The sequence below is a fragment of the Trachinotus anak genome, unplaced genomic scaffold (genome assembly GCF_046630095.1).
Source record: "Trachinotus anak isolate AG129_WGS33_773 ecotype Australia unplaced genomic scaffold, CSIRO_AGI_Tana_v1 ptg000003l, whole genome shotgun sequence".
Lineage (NCBI taxonomy): Eukaryota > Metazoa > Chordata > Actinopteri > Carangiformes > Carangidae > Trachinotus > Trachinotus anak.
The window spans coordinates 21,883,391-21,907,294 of record NW_027273854.1 but is presented as its reverse complement, the minus strand read 5'-3'; the positions used below and the strand labels follow the sequence as shown (position 1 = coordinate 21,907,294).

Here is a 23,904-nt window from a genome sequence, read left to right as displayed (position 1 = left end):
GCTGCTCACACTGAGAAACCTCAATCATCAATCACATGTGTCTATATGTATACATGTGTCTATATATATTTATATGTGTGTGTGTGTGTGTGTGTGTGTGTGTGTGTGTGTGTGTGTGTACATGTTCATGTCGCTGTCAGCAGTGTCAGTATCTGTTTACATCTTTAAAAAGATGATAGATGTTGTGTTGAGTTTTCACATAAAAATAACTTATCTGCAGTGTTATTCCTCTTTATGACCTTGTTCTAGCACCAGTTTGACAAACATGTTCAATTACATTGCTTCAGAGTTGTGCAATGACATAACATTGCACTAAAGCAGCAGTTGCAATCCTGCAAGCACTGGGCCTTTTTCCATGTGGTTTGGTTGGCTGCTCAGGCCGTGCCTGACTGTTGTACTGTATTGTGCTGCAGATGGATTATGGCTTTAATGAGAGCAGAGCTGTAGCCCCAGCCTGCATGTAGCTGGATGGACACAGAGACCTAAGAAGTTGTAATCAGATCTGCTAAGCTGGATGGCTGGCTGCATGGTGCAGTGAAAGGCCCTGAGCACCCCGTCATTATACTCTGTCAGAGGGAAGGGAACAGTCCTCACTGTCCGAGTGTGTGTGTGTGTGTGTGTGTGTGTGTGTGTGTGTGTGTCTCATCTGATGAAAGCTAATGTCCTAAAATTAAATGAATGAGTGACACCAGGCTTCCAAGCCCTTTTCAATAAGTTCATGAAAAACATATGTGGTTCTCTGTATATGGAAAAATATACAGGCCGTGGACACATTAACATGAACAGCTGTTAAATGCAGCTGCTCTGCGAGATACAGGATATTCTTTTGTAAACCTTGTAACGTTCCGTTGAGAGGTATTGACTGTAGAGACCTGTGGTGGTGCTGCTGGTGTTCACATCATTTTGTCCCCTGTCTGGTTGAGCATTGACATCAGGAAACTGTCACTGCTAAGAGCTATTTTTAATATTATTTATTATATCAGATGTAATTATATGATAAGATATAAGATATAATTAATGATTCACAGTATAAAGTAGAAAGAGGCAAGAAACAAAGGCATGATAAACAACAAGGAATCAAGCTGTGGGTGTTGAAGTTATGTGATATGTGCCTTAACCACTAGGTTGCAAATGCCCAGAAAGTTGCATTTTAAATACAAATTGAAACTAAAATCCTCCCCACTTTCTGTGTAAGAAAATATAAAAGATAGCCACACTGCAAGTATTGTGTATATTATTTCACAGCAGAATAAAACCATTTTAGGATCTATTTGTGTAAGCAGGCGTCTACCTTCAAGCTTTTGGGTGGGGGTCAGAGGTTGCTGAGAGACGAGCTGTCAACTTAAATGGTGGACTAGTGACTGGAGCATGTCATAGGTCTTCATAGCCAACAAACTGGATTGCTGACATAACGCTGGTTTTGCCGTTACAGATGTATTACACTTGTAAAGTGGAAGCTAGTTAGCTTAACTCACTAAAGTTAGCGCTGATTCCCTTTAGATTTACCTTTGTTTATAATATATCAACACCTGCTGAGTCATAGGCATCTCCCACACAGTGTTGCTTTTCCCCCCACATTATATAAAGGAGGGGGTCTAGCTAGCGTTAGCTGTGTCAGTTTTATGGCACCAGTTGTGATGATGACAAAGGACAAAACTGCCAAAACTCACAGCATTGACTAATTCTCTGACCTCAGCCATTTGTACGTTACTGTGTGATTAAAATCACCACCCGGGGTAATGTATTGAATCACAGAGAAAGGCAGGGCGTGCTGAAATCACAGATGGAGCTTACAGCTGAAACAACAGCCTACAAAACTAACAATGTAACCTTGGAAAAGAAAAATAAGCGGGGTGTTACAAATAAAATTTTTTACTTTTTTGTAATTACAATATAAAATAAAAGAGTAGATTGTTTGAATACTCTCTTCATATTCTTTCATCTTCACCTCTGTTAATGGAAGCATTTCTTAGCTGTATTTGCTGTTCACTTTAAACTGTAGTTGGTCTTTTAAGACAGAAATCACTACACAATTTATAGATAAAAAGAGGGTTTTTTTTAGGATGAAAATTACACTGCATGCAACACCAGTTAAACAAGTTTGCAGGATTATTTTTGCACATCGGTGTTACATTTTTGTATCACAGATGTTACATATACAGTCTTCATGTGTACGTTTCCTTGTGACCCATCCAGAAGCAGACGAGACCCTGATTGATTTTAGTCTGTATTAATGCTGTTCTAATCTGCTGTAATCTGATTAGTGTTGATCAGTAGGAGAGCTGATGTGAGCACTCAGCTCTTTACACACTTAAGCGCTGCCTCTGCTGTGATGCTGCCTCACAGTCTGAGCTTGGCAGGTTTCACATGTTGTCGGTTCGCTCTCAGAGTTACTGTTTTCCTCTCCTCTCATCCCACAGTGCTTTACTTGTCAGACCTGTGCAGGTTAACTGTTACCAGTTTTGTCTGTCGTAACATAAGCCCAGCAGCTCTCAGCTGGAGACGTCTCCCTTTGAATCAGTTTCCCTTCAACTCAAATTGAAAAATCCCCCTTATACACACTGGGCTAAATGTAGTTTAACTTTCTTTTTCATATTTGCACTATTTTTTTTCATACACAACATCTCCTTTGACGTCTTCTCATATATTTCCACCATCTCTTCCTTTTGTGGCCTCTCCTTAACCATCTCACCCCCCTCCTTTTCCCCTTCTTCAGAGTGATCCAGGTGGGCTGTCGGTGCTCCAGCAGCTCGGTCTGGACCAAAACTCTGACTTCTCAGACTCCAGCGTGCAGCAGCGCCTGGATGAACATCGTGAGAGAATCCGCAGGGAGATCCGCAAGGAGCTGAAGATCAAGGAGGGTGCAGAGAACCTGCGCAGGGCCACCACCGACAAGAGGAATGCCCAGCAGGTGGACTCACAGCTCCGCAGCTCCAAGCGCAAGCTGGAGTCTCTCCATGCTCAGCTGCAGGAGCTGGATGCACACATTGTGGTCAAAGGCCCTGATGACAACAAAGGTAGAGTATCCATGGAGAAGTGGTTTACAAGCTACTGTGCCACTGTGTGATGTAGCAGTTGTTCTCTTTGAAGCAGTAAGGACATATTTATAACACCATCATCTATTCATAGTTTACACCAAAAGATCAAACCAGTGGTTTTGCATGTTTTATCTCATCAATACACATCACACGCACTTTTTACATCAGTGATGACCAATTTCCAGAGTATGCATGACAGACATTGGTTTTAAGTTCTTTGGAAAGACGCCTGTAGGCTGAAAACGTGCTTTAGATGAGTAATAAATCCCAGTGAACCTACAGTCACATTAACATATTTTGGCAATGCAGTTACCAGCAAGGACTGTCTTGAAATTCTGTTGTTTACCCTGTTCACCATCTTGGCTTAGCTTGTTAGCCTGCTATCATTTGCTAATTGGTACAAAATATAAGGTCAAGCTTAGGGTGATTTGCAGGAATTCAGTCATAAACCAAAGTACTGACCACAAATGCAATCAAATTAAAATTTTAACCTGATGATGACGCTAGATGAAAAGTCAGGGGATCATAAAGTTGTTTCATGTGAAACCACAAATGCCACCCTTAAGTCAAATAATCACCAAAATGCAGAGAGCAAAACTAAAAACAGATGCTGTTTGCTGAGATGTTGCCGATCTCAAGCAAGGGATTTTTTCACCATACTGTCTGATTGAAACCTACACATTCCTTAAGGACAGGTAGTCAAACTTCAAAGCCTATTGTGTATATATCAGTAGAAAAAATAGCAGTGAGTAACAAAACATGTAAAATCACTGGTCTTTAGCTTTGTGTTCTACCAGAGGACAAGAATGATTTGTTAAAAACTACAACAACAGTAACAATAGTGTTCCCATGACTCCCATGACTCCTCTTGCCCAGATACCCCAAGCTCTCCAGGGTCGGTTAGTCGGACGTCTGCCAATCAGCATCGCATCGCAGCTTTGGAGCGGCAGCTAAACATTGAGCTGAAGGTCAAACAGGGAGCAGAAAACATGATTCCAATCTATGTCAATGGAGGTAGCAAGGTACTCAAGCGTTAGCTGTAACTCGTATTTACTGCACTGGCAATGCTCCTTTGCTCTCTCCCTGATCTCCTTCTGTTTTTATATCTCTACACAGGACAAGAAGCTCCTCCAGTCAGCTCAGCAGATGCTGCAGGACAGCAAGACGAAGATCGACATCATCCGCATGCAGATCCGAAAGGCCATGCAGGCCACGGAGCAGTCTGAGGAGAACCAAAGTACCCATCATCCCTTTGTGTTTAGGCTCTTCCTCTCAATACCTCTTTCATCCCACCTGCCACTCTTTCAGCTTATAAACACTGCATATTTTATGATGCGGGTGGATCAATTCTTGCTTTAGAACGTAACAGTCTTCCAGTCACACACACATTGTCCATTACAGCCCTCTCACTCTCCCAGGTTAGAGCCTTATTGATGTTCCTGCATCCCCTTGATGTTGCCCAACAACTAAAAGCCATGCCTCATTTAACAGAGCTTAGAGAGGGAGCAGGTCAGATGCGGGGAGTCAGGAAGGGAGTGAGACTGAAAGGACTGAGTCAGAGATGACGACAGAGTGAAGTGGAGGGAAGGAAGGAGTCAGAGATGAAAGGCAGAATAAGCAGGCAGGGAAAATAAAGCTCAGACCAGCAGAAAGAGCAGCAGAGATCCTGGAAAGCACAACAAGCTGACTGATTTAATAAGAGTCTGTTTTTTCTCCATCCTCCTTAATTTTTCTCCACAAGCTCTCTCTTCAGCTCTGTGCATTAAAGCTGCTACAATGAGTGTTTTTATATGAACAGCAGGTAGCTGCTCTAACAGAAAAATAGCTCTAAACGCCCTCTGTACACTACCTGCTTTGCACCAAATGTCAGACAAAGTCAGGGACTACCTGATGAACATAGTGGAGCATTTTGCAGTCAAACAGCCAGACCTTTCCCTCAGGAGCTGGTGGAGACCAAAAACAGAGCTGAAAGAGAGTGAATGCTGGACTTACATCATCTGTCAGGTGGCCAGCAACATGTCTTCTAATGGATGCTAATGTTGCTTCCTAACTGCTGGATGTGTAAATAGACAGGTGTTCACCACAACGATTTCAAAGAGTGAAGATAAAATGTTGGTATTTTGTTGTTTTCAGCTTATTCTGCTGCCTCCAAGTGGCCAAAAAACAGTTATAACGGGTCTAAGAATTAATATTTGAGCCAATGGCTGTTCTTGTAAAACATTCTCCTATACAAACACCAAAAAGTTAACTTCAATGTAGATCACTATGTGTCAGTGGAGCAACAACAGCTTCTTTGTATTCTACCCAATAATTTGTTTTCCTAATAAAAACAATGTGATATCAAAGTGGTGGCAGAAATTAAAGTTATGAATACCTAATAATTAATTTATATCATATTTTTCACCTGTACACTGGAGTACAAACCCCACTGTATCTTCTGTGTGTTGCTGTTGTTCGTGTGTTATGTACTAAAACTGAGACTCTGCACCAGGTAAACCAGACCTGTGTGGGGTGGAGCTACGTGTGGAGGAGCTGTGGCATCACTACCGCGTGGAGCATGCCATGGCCGAAGGAGCCAAGAACATGCTGCGACTGCTGGGTGCAGGAAAGGTCCAAGACAAGAAGGCCATGGCTGAGGTCAGAGAACAGAGGGGAGATTACATAGGGTTTCCACCAGTACTTGAAGTCCTTGAAAGTTTGTGAATTTAAGGAAAAAATTCAAGGCCTTGTCATTTTTTTGAAAATAGACACAAATAGATTGGTCATTGACAGTGTTTGAATTTATATATTCTGTGCAAAAACAGAGAGTGAAGTTTTTTATATATTTTTTTTCCCTTAACATTAGTAAATTGTCTTTGTGCTGCTGTCTGCATGTGTGCAAGAAACCACAGAGTCCGCTTTGTATCTGAGCTTCTGTATAAATTCTCAGTGCAGTACTATGCAGTGTTGGATCCTTGAATTTAAGGGATTTGGGCCTGGACAGTCTTTAAAAGTACTTGAATTTGATGTTTGAGAAGGTGTGGAAATCCTGATAATAGGTTCAGCCCGCTCTTCCAATGTAGCATCAGTTATCCTCTGAAAAATGCTAATAAAATGTTGACACACATTTTTATAATGATTTCACAGTTTTGTGTATCTTAACCTTTTACACTTAACTGTAACGTCATAAACATTATACATAACTGATACAAGACGGATACCACTGTCATATCTGTATGGGAAATATGAAGCTACAGCCAGGAACCTGTTGTCTTGACAAGACTGGACACAGTAAAATATCAAGTCTGGCTCCAAAGGTGACATGATCTGACAGAGGTGTAACGAGTAGGTACAGATAAGTCAATTTTTGACCTTTTATGCTAAGCTAAGTTAAACAACTGCTGAGTGTAGCTTTATATTTATTATACAGACATGAGAATGGTATTAGTATTCACATCTAACTCTAAGCTGAAATGTTCAATATCAACATTTCAACAATAATCAATACAGAAACAATCATCTTGGGTCAACTCTTCAAGCTATTTTTTGATTAGCTCTGCGGGTAAAATAAAAATTCTTCTCAGTCTGCACGTGTGTGTGTGTGTGTGTGTGTGTGTGTGTGTGTGTGTGTGTGTGTGTGTGTAATTATACTATCTAGTTTTTATTGCATAGAAGCACATTTGAATTGTGTGCCTGTATTGTCCTTTTTACTAGTAGAACTGCTGCTGCAACAACCTAATTTCCCTGAGATCAGTGCATTTTTATGTCTAAGATGGAAAACTATTCTTATTCTTCTCTTTGTGCTCTGCAGGCTCAGTGCGGTCTGAGCGAGTCGTCCCAGCGTCTGGACCTGCTAAGGTGCTCTCTGGAGCAGAGGCTGCTGGAGCTCCCCGAAGATCACCCCAAGGCTTGTCTCATCAAGGAGGAGCTGGTGCTGGCATCATCCTCGGCTTTTAGCTCCCGTCACAGCACCCCCTATGTTCACAACCAGTACAGCACCCTGAGCAAACCATCGCCCCTCACAGGTAGACACGGACGCCACATATACACATCTCCATTTTGACCTTAGTCAGTTTTGATGTTGAACTTGACTTGCATTCTCTTTCCAGGTACTCTTCAGGTGCGTCTTTTGGGCTGCGTCGGGCTGCTGGACATCATCCCAGGACGGAGCAGAGGGACCCCAGTGGTTCTTCCCTCTCACTCTCTGGGAGATGGACGCTCTTCCTTCAAACTGAGCGGCCTCTACAGCCGCAGCACCAGCAGCATGAGCCTTAAGATCCCCAGCAAGACCGATGAGCTCTCCTGTGAGTGTTTCTTTTCATCAGATATACTACATTTGTTGTTCACAGTTTATGACATGTATCATAATGTGGACCACCCAGCTGTTAACAGGTTACAACAAATCTGTTTTATCTTTTATCTCATTTAAACAGATTATTTCACTTAACATTAACTTTCAACTATAAAAAAGCAGATTTCTGTCAACATCAACAAAGTATTGTCGCTGTAGATTAACCTGCTCAGTGTTGTTACTGCCTTTGTGTGTGTTTTACAGCGGAGGTGAGCGCAGTGCTGAAGCTGGAGAACACAGTGGTGGGTCAGACAGTTTGGAGAACAGTTGGAGAGCAGGCCTGGGACCAGACCTTCACTGTAGAACTGGAGAGGGTAAGATACAGTAGACGAGCAGTGTGTTACATGTCATGCGTCACTCACAGAGAGAGTGTGATTCAACCTAAACTCCAGTGTTTTTGTGTTATTTTAGAGATTTAAAGATGCTTTGTTATTGTTTTGGGTTTTCACCAATTTTCATAGAAAAATGCCTGAATTATTTAAAAGCAGGAGACAGGTTTTTTTTATCAGCACTTCTGTCCCCACAAATTCAAAAGACACTGGTCACCATGCTTTAGAGTAAAAGATCTTGTAATGAGCGCTGATTTGTTGTGAGAGAGTAGAAAAATGGAGAGAAAATTGAAATGAGCTGCTGATTATGCATCAAGTCCATGTAAATAAGTAAATATACAAGAAATGTTACTCCTAACTTTTTAAAGATAAAAGCAGACAATAACAAGAAGAGCCAGAAGAGTGTCTAGCTTGGATTCTGTGTCTTTAATTGTAATCCTGAAACAGAACCACAGACTTACAAATCTAAAAATTTGAAGCTGGACCAATGGGTGAATCTTCATGTCACATTCCTGGTGTGTTTGGTGTGATTAGTCCAGAGAGATGGAGATAGCGGTGTATTGGAGAGATTATCGCTCCCTGTGCGCTCTGAAGTACCTGAAGCTGGAAGAGTTCCTGGACAACCAAAGACACCGAGTCCAGCTGGAGTTGGAGCCACAGGGGCTGCTGCTGGCTGAGGTACAGGACACACACAACAACACACACACACACACACACACACGGGACATATAAACCAACACAAGCTGCATCATCATCTTATCATGTGTTGTTTGATAGAAACAAGAATCAGAAATATTCTCAGCTTGTCGCCTGTATTTGAAAGCAGTCGTGCTGACATCCACAGATTCTACAAAGACACAGTGTTTGGTAGTAGCAGTAGTTTCACATGTTGTTTTTGTTTCAGGTGACCTTCTTCAATCCAGTAATAGAGAGAGGCCGGCGACTCCAGAGGCAGAAGAAAGTGTTCTCTAAACAGCACGGTATGTTCACGTGGACACACTCAGCCACTAAAGTACAGCCTGTGTCATAAAGGACTGAACATGTCAAAAACTAAATTCTGAGAGTCAGTTGATGTTGTTTTTAATTCACTGGTGAAAATGTTTCCAGGGCTCTAAGTGTCCTACAGTCAGTCAGTTCAGATGATAAATTTGAGAAATGTAACTTTGAAAGGTATTGAAAGTTAATGTACTGCCTTCAAAAATTAGTGGCATTTTATATAAAATGACATTAATGAGTTTTAACTTTAAAGTGGGATAATTTAATGCAAGTTGGGTATCACTAGGCTTTCACATAATGGTAGGTGCTCAGTGGGAAAGGAGCAACACTTCAGATCAATGTGTGTGTAAATGTGTGGCAGTATCTCAGGTGCTTGTGTGGATCACCCATCAACCTTAGGGTTGGTGGTTCAGTTCCAGCCTCCTTCTGTCCACTTGTCAACGTGTCCTTTAGCAAGGCACTGAAACCCAAATTGCTTCTGCCATTACAGAATGAATGTCCTATAAAAAGATATTAGTCTAATATAAATGTATTATTATTATACTGCCTACTCATTTTGCACCTGACAGCTAACCAGGTTGCACAGTTCTCTAAGGACATTTACTGTATTTACTGACAACTCTAACGGCTCTGTCAGTGCATCAATCAGGATTAATTCATGAGTCCACATGAAGTAAAGAGAGTCGAGGTGTGTGTCAGGACGGCTGACCACGTCCTGCATCTTTGTAAGAAACATAGGCAATAAATATCAGCACATTTCATTTTACATAATTTATATGTTAAAAAGTTATTGTGAATTTTCCTGAAACAGTAGTGAGGTCAGTATTCAGTTTTAACTCATACATACACAGCGCTGTTCATATATAGCATATATAACATATTTTTCTTCCACTGTTTTAACTAATGCAGAAAAACTATAAGCAGCTAAATGTGGATCTTAATCTCTAGTAATCTCGCTGTAGCATTAACTTAGTTTAAAATAAACTGGAATAGTAGTTGTGACACAATTTAAGGATTTCGTTGTAGTTGTAGCTTTATCAGTAACAGACCCTTTTTGTACACATACAGATATGTTTGACCTCATCAGATGTGTTTTTATAAAACTGTCATAGCTCATACGAGTTATATTGTTTTCCACTGTCTTAATGTTTTAACTTAATGTAGTTTATTTAGCTGTTGGTACTTTTCCCATTGATAAACAATGAAATGCAGATAACCGAGAAAAACATCCATTTTATTGTTTGTCGCCTAGCAACAATGTTTGCATAATTAAGAGTAATTAACACTTGAAAGCTAAGCATTTCAGAATGTGTGTATACAACAACAACAACAACAACAACAACAACAACAACAAATATGTTGTTGTTGTTGTCTTTTCGTTGATCCCGTGAGTTTCCACAGTGGATCAACATCCACAGATTTGATTTGGCATAAGTTTTACACCGGATGTCCTTCATAAATCAGCTAGGGTTTGATGGAGCCAGGAATCGAACCTGACAATTATGGAAGTAATAGCACCATTAAAATAAAGTTATTTAAAATATAATATGGTGATCTGCTGGACAGTCACCGTCCGTATGGGACACTGTAAGAAGTAAAGCAAGCGCACCCGAATTGAGGGAACACCGATTTAATTGGTGAACATCGTACAGGGTCTTTTCACAAACTTCTGAGAGCGAGAGCAGAAATCTGAGAGCAGAAGTTTCACAAGTGCACAGAAGCCGGCTGAGTGTGAGGACAAGGACACAAACTGAATCACAACAACAGTCTGAGAGCAGACAAACAGGTTTGAGCAGGAGCAGAGTAAATTTGGCCGTTTGAGACGGAGAGTGCAGGGTTTTGAGGGAAAGCATTAGAAAATCTGGACATGAAGTGGAGAAGAAATAATGCTCTCAAAACCACGCTCCTGAATAAAGATAGGAGAGAAACTACTGACTTTGATAATTGAACAACCTAAACAGTGTGGTTTACTCTTTCTGCGTGCCATGCTTAATGCCTGCAACACAGCAGTACTAGCCAAAGTGGTAGAGAAGCGCTGCTGCAGATAAAGTGTTAATGGCTTCTGGTACTCTCTGGAACTGGGATTATAAACATTCACAGGAAATGCAAACCCAGGTCATGCAACAGCTTAGTTGTCTCACATCATCAGAGCTACAGATGGCCTTCATCAGGTGCTGGAGTTTGCATGAATGGATACATATTGACTACACTTTGACAGTTTCTCTATACAGACAGAAATGAGTCGTCCCTGTATTAATGACCTTTCATTGATCCAGTTATGTTCCACTGTGTGTGTTTCAGGTAAAGCCTTCCTGCGTGCTCGTCAGATGAACGTGGACATTGCTACCTGGGTCCGCCTGCTGAGGAACGCCATCCCCAGTGGAAGCAACACACCTGCCTACACACCCAGTTTCACAAGCAGCACACTCACACACAGCACAGGGTATGTGTTAACACAAAATAACTTCAGAGTGCAAACATTTTTTATTAATTTGAAGCACATTTTGGTATTAAAATCACATATTCAGGCATCATTTTCTGGTAAAATATTATTTGTTGCCTATAGCTGGAACTTTTAGATCCACAGCAAGATTTGTTTTCATGCACCCTATTTTCCTTTTTTCACACATTGATCCTTTTTCTCCACAGCGTTGATTGATTTTCACTTTCAGCAAAGGGCTTTTATTTGTACCTCTGCAACACAAAATCTGATTTTTTCTTAGTTTTGTGTTTGTTTGCGTTGCAGAGAAATCTCAGTGGAGAAGTTGAATCTGGACAGCGGCTCTCCTCCCAAGCCTGAGATCAGGAGAGATGTGGTGGATGCACCCGCTCCCTTGGTGAGTGACGGGAAGAGAGGGAAGAAGGCCAAAGAGGAAGGGAAGCAGACAGAGGATTTTCAGACAGGGCAAAGATGGGAATATTTACACTATCATGTTACTACTTTGCTCAGTTCCTACCTGCAGCCTTTGGCTTGGAAACAGTGCTCTAGTCATAGGCCACTGCTCTGTGAGCTGCAGTGAAATCTAAGACAGGGGCCTGACAGGAGAGAGAAAGGAGAGGATGAATAATTAGAGAAAAAGAGGACTGAAAACTCAGGGAGACAGATTTAATGAGACGTAATTGGATGGAGGGGAGATTTAATTTGATCAAGGCCAAATCCGCGTTAGTTTCCCAGTGTGAAGAACAGAATCTGCAGCAGGCGATAATGTGGCAGAGAGGAATGGAGGGCTGATCAAACAGGAAGTACTTTTGAGAGAGAGAGAGAGGGGAGGAAATCAAGAGACAGGTGAAACTGACAGAGAAATGGCGGATAAAGGAAAAGAAAAAAACAGAAAGAAAGAAAAAAGGAACAGACACTCTGTAGAAAACAAGGCAACTTGGAAGAAAGATTTTTTTTTTCTACAGGAAAAAAACATAGCTCATTGTGCCTACCGGTTTGATGTCAGAAGTAACTTCAGAAAAGGGTTATAATATTCCTACCATACTAATTACCAACATGCCATTCTCATAATACATTGACCGTTTGTTTCTTGCACATTCGTACTCCTCTGAAATCACATCTCCTATCAAAATGATTCTCATTTTAAACAACTTTGTGGTACATGCAGGTAGAAATTAGTTTTTGACCTCACCCATTATTTGTACAGTTTTAAGAGTCTTTAATATTAACATTTAAAAAGTGGGTTCATTGGTTTTTGATGCATAGTTAAATATTTGGATTTATTTTATATGTGGTTTCTTTTACCCCTCTGTACTCACACAGTAAGTAAAGTAAGGAGGAACAAGTGGGCAGCACTAACTCTATTAGTTTACAGTTTACAGTAGATTTTGACATCTGTACTTCAACATGATGATTTCCAGTATAATTTATCATCTATTATTGTTCTTATTTGATTTCACTATTCCTAATTCAGCATCACTTACAAATTTGTTTTGTAAATTTGTGACATACTCACCAAATTGAGAGAAAGTCTGTTAATATTTAGTTTCCTTTTACACCACATAACAAAAGCTGTTTCAAATTCTCACCACAAAACTTTGGAAACCTTACACATGTATTTTATGTACAAAATAATGAGCTCAACACCGAGTCTAAGTTATGAATTTATATTATAATAATTTGATAATGATCACTTTGAATTAAATGTGTATATATAATATTTTATAATAACTGGAAGAAAGACAAACTGAGACAAACTCACATCCCTTTTTTTTTTTTAATTACATTATGAGTTATTACATTTACATGCTGTGCCTTGTGCAACATGCTTTGGCAATGCAGTGCTTCATTATAGTCATGCCAATAAAGCAAATCTGAATTTTAGAGACCGGAGACACGGACAGACACAGAATTAGACCAGCACAGAGGGTCGGAGGGTGAGAGGGCCTGTGGCAGATGGTGTGTTCAACGGGGTTGAAGTATTATGGGATTAATTACTCTGATGTTTTTTAGAGAACTAATTAGTAGTGAGGAAGGAGTGGAGAGAACAGGAAGAGGGGAGGAGCGAGGCTGTTGGCCAGCAGGGGATCTGGCAGCCGGACATGATGAGCTTCAATAACTGTCTGTTTGTCTGCTTTTACTGAAGGTCGTTACAGATGTTAGCAATTATTCTATCCCCATCTCTCCCTCTTTTTCTGTCACTCCCTTATTGGCATTTTCCGTCCATTTCACTGGTGTTCTCACTTTCCTTTCCTTCTCCTTCCTCTTCGTCTCTGTGGTGTTTCACAGGAACAGACGCCGGTCATTGAGCCCCCGATCACAGCGGGTGTTCACCCTGTTCACGAACAGCCAACCAGATCGCTGTCTACCAACTCTTTACGCAGGTGCAGTAACGCACAAGGACCTCTCTCTCTCTCTCTCTCTCTCTCTCTCACTCACACACACACACACACACACACACACACACACACACACACACATAAAAACCACACCTGAGCATATCTTTTTGCAATATGGCCAACACAGCTTGACACCAGAAACACACCCCCACACACAATCTGGTGCTGTGTTGTAACATCTTTTTTTAACACCAGATAGTGAAGCCAAGTCATCATTATTATGGACTAGAGCATATGTCAACAAATATTTGGCGGAACACAGAATAAACACTGCATTTATGCTATGGACGTTTGGTATAAAGGATGCATGTTCTTCTTGTGCTGTTTAGTATATGAGTTTGAATATGGCATCATGTTATGTTTTGCTGCATGCACTGTCTGTAATCCGCCTATAATCTTTATCTCAGACCCAGCAGAGGCCCTCTTTGCCTGCAGGACTTCAAGCTGATAGCAGTACTGGGCAGGGGCCACTTTGGAAAGGTACACATCCTTCGTTTTTCCTTACAAGATCAACAAAACCCTAACACTGCTAATTTACACGGCATGTCTGCCCCTTCACAAAGTCATAAAACTGTCTTCAATGTATTTCATGCAATGAGAATCAATATTTCTTTGAACAACAGATCAAATGAATCATGTGAATAGAGTGGCTCGTAGTGATGAATTAACACTGCACTGTGCAGTTCCCTTCAGTATAATACAGGGTTTTAGTGTCTTGCAGCTGCAAATTTTGTTTTAATTCACTCTCTCAGCTCTCTTCAGGATTCCCTCCAGCAGCAGCTGTTGTTATTGAAAAATCTCTGATAAACCCACAGTACACTACCTCCTCAGCACCAAACAGAAGATAGATGCTGTTGGCTACTAGCTGGTGAATACAGTGGAGCGTTTGACAGCTAAAGAGGCAGATGTTGCACTCAGGAACTGGTGGAGACCAAAAACGAGCTGAAAAGACAGTGAACATTGGACTTAAATTCACCTGATGGCCAGAAACACACCTGCAAATAAATTTTAATGTTGCTCCCTGTTTGCTGGATGTGCTGCTGGCAAGTGGCCAAATACTTAATTAATGCAAGTTTAAATTTAATCTCCTGGAAATGACTTTGTTATAGTTACATATCATTGCACCATTTCACACTGTTGAACATTACCTGCCTGCATCATACAGTATAACACCAACTGTGACAATCCACAGTGACCAGAGTTCAGTTCCTTTTGCTTGGACACCAGACCAGGTGGAAACATGCTACTGAAATGCCATCTCATCCTTATTATTTAAACATGATGATATTTTATGATTTTATTAACTAATTCCATAAAAACATGAAAACCAGTGAACTGATCTAATTCTAACAAGTATTGTCTTGGTATATATCTTATTTCTCTGTGCCAGCTCCATTGTTGTCCAGAAACTATTAACAACACATCAACAAGCCACACTGTTGTATGTTCTGTCAGCCACCTTTCGAAAAAAATAGTGCTTCACAACAAAATTACAATAAACAAATACAATAAATAATAAAATACAATAAAATGAAAAGAATAAGATACAAAAATTAATAATAAAATAAACAAGAACTTTATGTAAAATCAGGGTATACTTTCTGATAAAAGTATGTTCTTAGGAGAGATTTAAAAGAAGACACTGACTCAGACAGTCTTATCTCCTTGGGCAGCTCATTCCAGAGTCTCGGGGCCTTGATGGCAAAGGCTCTGTCACCTTAAGTTTTTTTATCCTAGACTCTGGAACTGACAGAAAAAATGTGCTATTTATTCTTGTTTGAGTAATGTTTGCTAAAAACTACAATGCCCAGGTGTTTTAGAAAACTTAGAAAATTAAAAATTGAACTAAATATTTGTCACTTGTTTTTAAAGGAATGTGTCACAGACAGGCGAGAGATGGAGTAATGCATTGTTGGTTCTGGTCTTTTCATTTGGTTTATTGACAATAACAAGAAAATATAATTTCTCCAGCCTTACCCATTAAACATTTCCTCATTGTCATCCATTTGCATTTTATTATTCTAAATCATGAAGTGATTAATGAAGCTTTCACTGGACTCCTCAGGTGCTGCTGTCAGAGTACAAAATGTCAGGCAGCCTTTACGCCATCAAAGCCCTAAAGAAGGGAGACATTGTCGCGCGAGATGAAGTGGAAAGGTAACTGTATTTTACAACACAGCACATAGTGACCTCAACCAAAGTCTCTGCTGCACAATACGAGTCCATTCACCTCATAAATACACCTTGTACTGTACAGTAATTACTGTCTCATTCACAACCCCTACCCCTCCTCTGTCTGTCTCCAGTCTGATGTGTGAGAAGCGGATCTTTGAGACCGTCAACGGCTCCCACCACCCCTTCCTGGTCAACCTGTTTGCATGTTTCCAGACACCAGAACATGTGTGTTTTGTCATGGAGTACACAGCAGGAGGAGACCTCATGATGCACATACATGCTGACGTCTTTTCTGAGCCACGTGCTGTGTGAGTTCTGCTGTGTGTGTGTGACATGATGTGTGTGCCTTATTGAAAAGCTCCATGTCCTATGTGTCTAAGTCCACAGTTTCTTGAACCCATTAAAGTATTAAATGTGAATATGTCGTAGTGTGTATGTTCAGTTTTCCACCTCTGTTCATCCTGTGTCTGACAGGTTCTACTCAGCCTGTGTGGTCTTGGGTCTGCAGTTCCTCCATGACCATAAGATTGTGTATCGGTGAGTAGTTGGATTTTCTCCAACATACACTCCCTCTCTTTTCTCAACACTCAATATTTGGCATAAGTCCCATTCTATTCCTTATCAGGGATCTGAAACTGGACAACCTGCTGCTTGACACAGAGGGCTTTGTGAAGATTGCAGACTTTGGGCTCTGTAAAGAAGGTGAGTGTCCATTATTTATCAGGCACATTGGCAGCCTACAAAACCAGATGAGAAAAAGTTCCATACATTTGCATAATTTATCCATCAAGCATTGAAACGTCTCTCATCACTCCCACAGTCAATAATTCTCTGTCTTCACCCCTTAAATCAGTTCTACCCTCTTTCTTGTCTCTTAACTTCTCTCTTGTACTAAGGCATGGGTTTTGGGGACAGGACCAGCACCTTCTGTGGGACCCCGGAGTTTCTGGCCCCAGAGGTGCTGACAGACACATCGTACACCAGAGCAGTTGACTGGTGGGGGCTCGGGGTACTCATCTACGAGATGCTGGTCGGAGAGGTGAGAATACAGATTTAGAGTACATAGAAATTATTTATTAATATGAATACAATCATTATATCAACTAAAAGGCTAAATCTTCAGTCGTGAGTGTAACTACTGTAAACAAACAAGTCCACCACCAAGACACTTGGTAACATCTGCACCCAGACTAATTAAAAGTAATACTCTTACTATAAGACTGTTTTCCACACTTGATGGGAGTTTTAGTTACAGAAACACTGGCACTAAGAAAACAAGAGGTGAGAGTAATTCTACCAGGATACACCAGTTATTCAAATCAAGAACTGGAGGGATTATACATGAAATCTGTAATAATGATTATTTGTTATTTATATATATGTTAGAAGAAACAATCTCAGCACATCTTTTCAACTGAGCAGCTTTAACACATCCTCTTCTTTTACTTTCCCTCTTACATCCCATTCCCCCACTTATTTCTCTGACGTTGTCTACCATCTCTGTGTATGCACTGGGCAGGGGCCACTCACTGACTCACGTCACAATGAGTAGCATCATGTGACCAGGGCCATAAAGGCTAGAAAAGTGTACCAGTTGAAATAGAAACACTCTCATAGGTCAGAGGTCCGAGTACGGATCCTGACTGCAGTCTTATTAGTGATCTCTGTTATACACATTTATCTTAGTCCTGAGTGCCTACAAATTTAAGACTGTGCTGACCTCATGCGTAGACTGAAGTAAAACTATGATCACTATTTTTTCACCTCTAACGTTAATTTAAATCAGTTTAAGGCCAGATTAAAAACAAACAGTTTTCATAGAGCTTGAGCTGCTTGAGCTGATGAGGAGGGATGTGGCCTGGTCTTGATGGACAGGTCTTTGTTCAGGCACAAACTTGTCCAGGTAGAGTTTCAGGTGGTGCCTTACAGTAACATCCCCTGTGAGATATCTGCCAGACAAGCAGTGCTGTGTGCCTCTACCTGAGTGTCAGGGAGGGGGGGGGGGTAAATATTAGAAAGAGTTGTAATATTTGACATATATTATTAAAGTCCCCATCCACTCAAAAATCTGTTTTGCTTGTTTACTTGGATGTTTGAGCTTCACTGTGCAGAATGATGGATGTGCAGAATTTGACACTTGAAGGCTGTTTTCACATTCATCTGCTGAAGGAGGGAAATTTCTCTGAGCTCACCTTAAATCTGAGGAAAAACCGTATCAGACACAAATTATTATCCAGAGCAGAATATTTCTATATGTCTCCTCTGGTGAGTTGAGGCAGTTTGGACAGACTGGAGTTACAATTATTCAGCCTTATGCTCCTTCTTGGCCACTGCACTCTTTCAAGGAATGTCGTCTGGCATCACCGTCCCTGCACACAAGACAATCCCAGTCCAGACTGTTCTCGTCTCGATCCCCAATGGTGGAACAAGCTACCAAAACCTTTCAGAGCAGGTCCCTCTATATCTTCAAGAATCTCTTCAAACTCATCTCTCCTGAGAGCACCTCCTCTCCTAAACACCCTAACATGCCTTACTAGCACTTACTATGCACATTTGCTCTCCTTGCACTTATTAAGTAGATGTTGCACTTAGTACTTGGACCAAGGTCTCCTACTGAAGCTTTTGTGATGTCCCTCACTTGTGAGTCTCTTTGGAAAGATGTCATGGTAAATGTAATGTAATGAATTATAAGTAATGTGTGTCTTTTTTTTTTTTTTTTCAGTCTCCGTTCCCCGGTGATGATGAGGAGGAGGTTTTCGACAGCATAGTGAACGATGAAGTACGCTACCCTCGCTTCCTTTCCACTGAGGCCATCGGCATCATGAGACGGGTCAGACTCACTTTCTGCTCCTGGCTGACTTAAATTTGTTTAATTTGTCATTTTTTGTGAGGTATGTTGGAAATTTAAGATTTACATCTGACTAAACCTTTTCAACCCTCTCCACTTTGTGTTGTTTCTCGGTTGCTAGTTGTTGAGAAGGAATCCTGAGAGACGTCTGGGCTCTGGAGAGAAGGACGCTGAGGACGTCAAAAAACAACCTTTCTTCAGGGTGAGTTGACGTTTTTATTTCTGTTTGTAATGTTAACAGTGGAGGAACTTCATGTTAAGACTAAACTAAACATGTGTCACGTAGGGTATGGACTGGGAGGCACTTCTTCAGAGGAAAGTCCTGCCACCGTTTGTCCCGACCATCGCAGGAAAAGAAGATGTCAGCAATTTCGACATGGAGTTCACCGCTGAGGCTCCTGCCCTCACGCCACCTCGTGAGCGCCGCACCCTCTCCCGCAAGGAACAGGACTACTTCAAGGATTTTGACTATGTCTCCGACCTCTGCTAGGGTCAGGGGTCAGGGGTCATAGGGTTATTAGCTGCCCACTGCCAGCCACAGACTCTGAAAGGAGACTGAGACGTACAGGCTGACTCTCTGTCCTGTAAAGGCAGAGAGGAACTCGATGGTGACGAGAGGCGAGGATCGCTCTTACTCTGTCCTCTCTCTCTTTCTCTCTCTCTCTCTCTCTGTCTCTCTGTGTGTCTGTGTTTGTGACGGGGTGAAGGACTGGCTGGGCCGAGCGTGTGTGAACGGGGATCAGTGGAGTCTGGTCGTGTGTCGCACACATACGCAGTGCCACGGATCTGCTGACCTCTAGACTATCTGGAGTGGCTTTTAGAGAAGGAGGAAGTCATGATGATGACAGAAGATAATCCAGATTATGTAACAAATGGAAGATGAGATGATGGATCCTGCTGTTTGCCCTGCCCAGCAACACAGTGAAGCATAAAAAAGAATCAGTGATTGTACTGAGTGGGGGAGTGAGACGTGATTATTTTGAGGGGAAGCAGTTTATCTCCCTTTTTCCTGCACTTGCGCTAATCTCTTGTCCCTTTATCTCTGGTGTTTGTTGCTGCTAAGTGTGTGTGTTGCTGTGTACGGTGTCCCTGCCTCAGTCATGAATGTATCCGCGTCGGTCGCAATCATGCACCACCTGTCCATGAACACAAGGGGGAGCCAGAGAAAAGAGGAAACTCAGAGCTGCCTGTGGACTGTGTCAAAGAAAGGCGTAGGAGGTGGGGGGACTGAACGGAGGGGGGTCAGGTGCTGTTTGTGTGTCTGTGTCTCACATAGGACACCTCTTCATTGTCTTCTGTCTTTCAGTACAACACTGATTTTTAACTACAATCATTTCTCAATGGCTAAAAGCTTTTTTCAAATTTTGTTCTGTTTCTGTGATTTATAGTTTTTTTTCCTGTTTGTTTCCTCCTCTGTCGTTTGCTGGTGAAACGTGTTGGAACTGTGACTCAGTAAAGATGTGAACCCAACACACACGTATATATCATTTATTGTTTCTGGTTGTTTTTCCATTGAGGTTTTTTCTTTATTTTACAAAGCTTTATTTATAAATATAGAATGATAGGTACAAATCATTTAAATTGTCAGCACACACAGACTGGACATCCTGATGTGCAGCCTCACAGAGCTGCTAGCATGGCTGTAGAGTCTTGTAAATATTCTATTATATCTTTTCATGGGACAACACTGAAGATATGACACTTTGATACAATGTAAAAGTAGTCAGTGTACAGCTTGTATAACAGTGTAAATTTGCTGTCCCCTCAAAATAACTCAACACACAGCCATTAATGTCTAAACCACTGGCAACAAAAGTGAGTACACCCCAAAGTGAAAATGTCCAAATTGTGCCCAAAGTGTCAATATTTTGTGTGGCCACCATTATTTTCCAGCACTGCCTTAACTCTCTTGGGCATAGAGTTCACTGGAGCTTCACAGGTTGCCACTTGAATCCCCTTCCACTCCTCCATGACGACATCACGGAGCTGGTGGATGTTAGAGACCTTGCGCTCCTCCACCTTCCGTTTGAGGATGCCCCACAGATGCTCAATAGGGTTTAGGTCTGGAGACACGCTTGGCCAGTCAATCACTTTTCCCCTAATTTTTTCTTTAGCAAGGCAGTGGTCGTCTTGGAGGTGTGTTTGGGGTCATTATCATGTCCTGTGGCCCAGTTTCCGAAGGGAGGGGGCTCATGCTCTGCTTCGGTATGCCACAGTACATGTTGGCATTCATGGTTCCCTCAATGAACTGTAGCTCCCCAGTGCTGGCAGCACTCATGCAGCCCCAAACCATGACACTGTAGGCAAGACACACTTGTCTTTGTACTCCTCACCTGGTTGCCACCACCTGAACCAAATAAGTTTTTCTTGGTCTCATCAGACCACAGGACATGGTTCCAGTAATCCATGTCCTTAGACAGCAAACTGTTTGCAGGCTTTCTTGTGCATCATCTTTAGAAGAGGCTTCCTTCTGGGACGACAGCCATGCAGACCAATTTGATGCAGTGTGCGGCGTATGGTCTGAGCACTGACAGGCTGACCCCCCCCTTCAACCTCTGCAGCAATGCTGGCAGCACTCATATATCTATTTTCAAAAGACAACCTCTGGATATGACGCTGAGCACGTGCACTCAACTTGGCGACCATGGCGAGGCCTGTTCTGAGTGGAACCTGTCCTGTTAAACCGCTGTATGGTCTTGGCCATCGTGCTGCAGCTCAGTTTCAGGGTGTTGGCAATCTTCTTATAGCCTAGGCCATCTTTACGTAGAGCAACAATTCTTTTTTTCAGATCCTCAGAGATTTCTTTGCCATGAGGTGCCATGTTGAACTTCCAGTGACCAGTATGAGAGAGTGTGAGAGCGATAACACCAAATTTAACACATCTGCTCCCCATTCACACCTGAGACCTTGTAACACTAACGAGTCACATGACACCGGGGAGGGAATATGGCTAACTGGGCACAATTTTCACCTTGGGGTGTACTCACTTTTGTTGCCAGCGGTTTAGACATTAATGGCTGTGTGTTGAGTTATTTTGAGGGAACAGTAAATTGACACTGTTATACAAGCTGTACACTGACTACTTTACATTGTATCAAAGTGTCATATCTTCAGTGTTGTCCCATGGAAAGATATAATAGAATATTTACAAAAATGTGAGGGGTGTACTCACTTTTGTGAGATACTGTATTTAGCAGATATGTCCTTTACCTTACCTTTACAGTTTAGAATTCCCTATTTGAGAAAATTGGAGTAGAAGTAGCAGATTCATATGCAAGCAAGTGTAGATTGAGCTCTCTGATGTTGTATACCTGGAGCCAATTAGCAGCTTCTTGAGACACAAAATGTCAAAGACCCACTGAAGAAAGTAAATCAGTGATGAGGAAGATGACTGTGAGAACAGCATCTTATCACATGAGCTGAGAAAAGAAAGACGCAGGTTCATAATGTTACCATGCTGCCAGTCATATTGACGTTGAGGGTGAAGATAGACTGTTGGAAAGGTGTTGTTTTGCACTTTTTTCAGATTATGGTTTACAATGGATTTTCTTGAGCAAAGTTTAAAACCTGGAAACTTCATGTTCCGTACATATTTCTGTATTATCATTATCATTATCATTATCATATTTCTACATTATCATTAGTCATGAACTGTTCAGGAACATCAAAATTACAATCACAGAAACACAAGAGCGTTGACTTAAGACAGATTGCACAGATGTTTCCAAAGTGTCTTTGAATACGTTAATTGAAGAGTTCTGGCACAGAACAGCTGTACATGTAATTTTGGCTAAGGGTCACACTGACACCAGGTCAGTGACCTCAGTCCAAAGCCATACCAGCTGACACCCACATAGTTTCTCCAAACTCACAAATGCACACATGGATTTTGCAGACAAACAGGTAAAATTTAATATGAGGGCTTAAAATTTCTAGCTAGCTTTGCAGCAGTGGGCAATTGGTTAGATGTGTACAGTGAAGTGCCTCTGAATGAAGACTCATGCCGAGCCAGACCGGGTCCCAGCTGTTATTATTAATGATTTCCTGACATGGTCATTATTAAAAAGATTCTTGGAATTATTAGTGGGAAGGAAACTGGACCTAGAAGAAATGTAGACAAGAAGGTTTTATAAAGCAAAGCAAAGACAGCTAAACTGCGCACCAGTTATATGACTGGTCATTTTTAGTGTAAATACATTTTTGTTCTGTGGACATTACTGAAAAAAACCTCTGAAAACAACAGAAACCTAAACTGTAATTCTGCTAAATGTTTATTTCCCCATTAGCAAATGGTCCAAATAACTCATCCACTCAACTGTCTGCTTCAATGACAGTGCTTTGCAGCCAAAAATCCTTTTCACTGAAATCCAGCTGCAAATAGATAAATGACTGAAATTGACTAATGACATCAATTACTTAATTAAATGTACACCAATGTTGTGCATCTGATTTTTTTCATAGCCAGAAAAAACAAATGAAGCAGTCAAAACTGAAGCAGCAGCGGCTGAGACAGCCTAACTTTTTAGTCCCTAGTAAGAGTCTCACTTCAAAAATGCTGGATCCTACAATTCCCATAAGGCAGGCTTTGTTATAAAATGTATGCCCATACCAAGATAACCTTGATGATATCACTATGACATCATCAGGGCCGCTCTGTCAGCTTTTATAAAGCGTCTCCAGAATCAGAAAACAACTGTTTTCACAAACTTCCACAGCATTACTCCCCATTAAACTGGCAAGGTTAACAGCTATAATCAATATTTTTACAATAACAGTGTATCAAATGACAATATGAAGAGGCTCGTAGTGATGAAACTACTGAGAATTATTGCCTGAATCTGCACCTCCTCTCAGTTTACCTGAGCTTCATTGGGAGTTTCAGCCCACTGCTCTCAGTGTTTTTTCAGGAGCTGTTTTCAGTGGAAAAGCTCTAAAAACCCACTGAACACTAACTGTTCAGCACCAAAAGGACAACAGACAGTTGGTGACGAACTGGTGAACATGGTGGAGATCCACACATTTCCCTCAGAAGGTGATAGAGACCAAAAACAGAGCAAACAGTGAGTGAATAGTGGATTTAAATTCACCAGGTGGGCAGAAACATGACTGCAGAAGAATGATGGTGTCTCTCCATCACTGCTGAACGTGTAGATGGATGACTGCTTGCTAACAGGGTCACTGTATAGACATAAAAGGTGATAAGTCAGTGTTGTGTTCACCACATTTTCCCTCTGCCCCCACATGGCCAAAAAAGTCACTGCAGCTTTGAAAAGTTCAATTGAAAAAGTTATTTAATAAAAACCAGGGTCAAAGGCAACAAGGCAGTCCAAACAATCCCAATCCCCATCC

The 23,904-nt window shown here is 41.4% G+C and overlaps 1 protein-coding gene across 4 annotated transcripts in view; it reads left to right on the top strand.

Annotated features, from left to right (window-relative positions):
• The window catches only part of pkn1b (protein kinase N1b), a 38,637-nt gene extending 18,612 nt beyond the window's left edge, over positions 1-20,025 (top strand). For all 4 annotated transcript variants that reach the window (XM_071474545.1, XM_071474543.1, XM_071474542.1 and 1 more), the window contains 21 exons: positions 2,717-3,017; positions 3,915-4,060; positions 4,155-4,275; positions 5,530-5,675; positions 6,829-7,042; positions 7,127-7,321; positions 7,573-7,682; positions 8,232-8,375; positions 8,602-8,677; positions 10,995-11,136; positions 11,440-11,530; positions 13,423-13,517; positions 13,940-14,012; positions 15,598-15,689; positions 15,839-16,015; positions 16,182-16,244; positions 16,333-16,409; positions 16,604-16,746; positions 18,430-18,537; positions 18,677-18,757; positions 18,842-20,025. In XM_071474545.1, the coding sequence (XP_071330646.1) occupies positions 2,717-3,017; positions 3,915-4,060; positions 4,155-4,275; positions 5,530-5,675; positions 6,829-7,042; positions 7,127-7,321; positions 7,573-7,682; positions 8,232-8,375; positions 8,602-8,677; positions 10,995-11,136; positions 11,440-11,530; positions 13,423-13,517; positions 13,940-14,012; positions 15,598-15,689; positions 15,839-16,015; positions 16,182-16,244; positions 16,333-16,409; positions 16,604-16,746; positions 18,430-18,537; positions 18,677-18,757; positions 18,842-19,045 (2,799 nt within the window). In that variant the 3' untranslated portion in view covers positions 19,046-20,025. The remainder of the gene's footprint in view (positions 1-2,716; positions 3,018-3,914; positions 4,061-4,154; positions 4,276-5,529; positions 5,676-6,828; positions 7,043-7,126; positions 7,322-7,572; positions 7,683-8,231; positions 8,376-8,601; positions 8,678-10,994; positions 11,137-11,439; positions 11,531-13,422; positions 13,518-13,939; positions 14,013-15,597; positions 15,690-15,838; positions 16,016-16,181; positions 16,245-16,332; positions 16,410-16,603; positions 16,747-18,429; positions 18,538-18,676; positions 18,758-18,841) is intronic.
• The last annotated feature ends 3,879 nt before the right edge of the window (positions 20,026-23,904 follow it).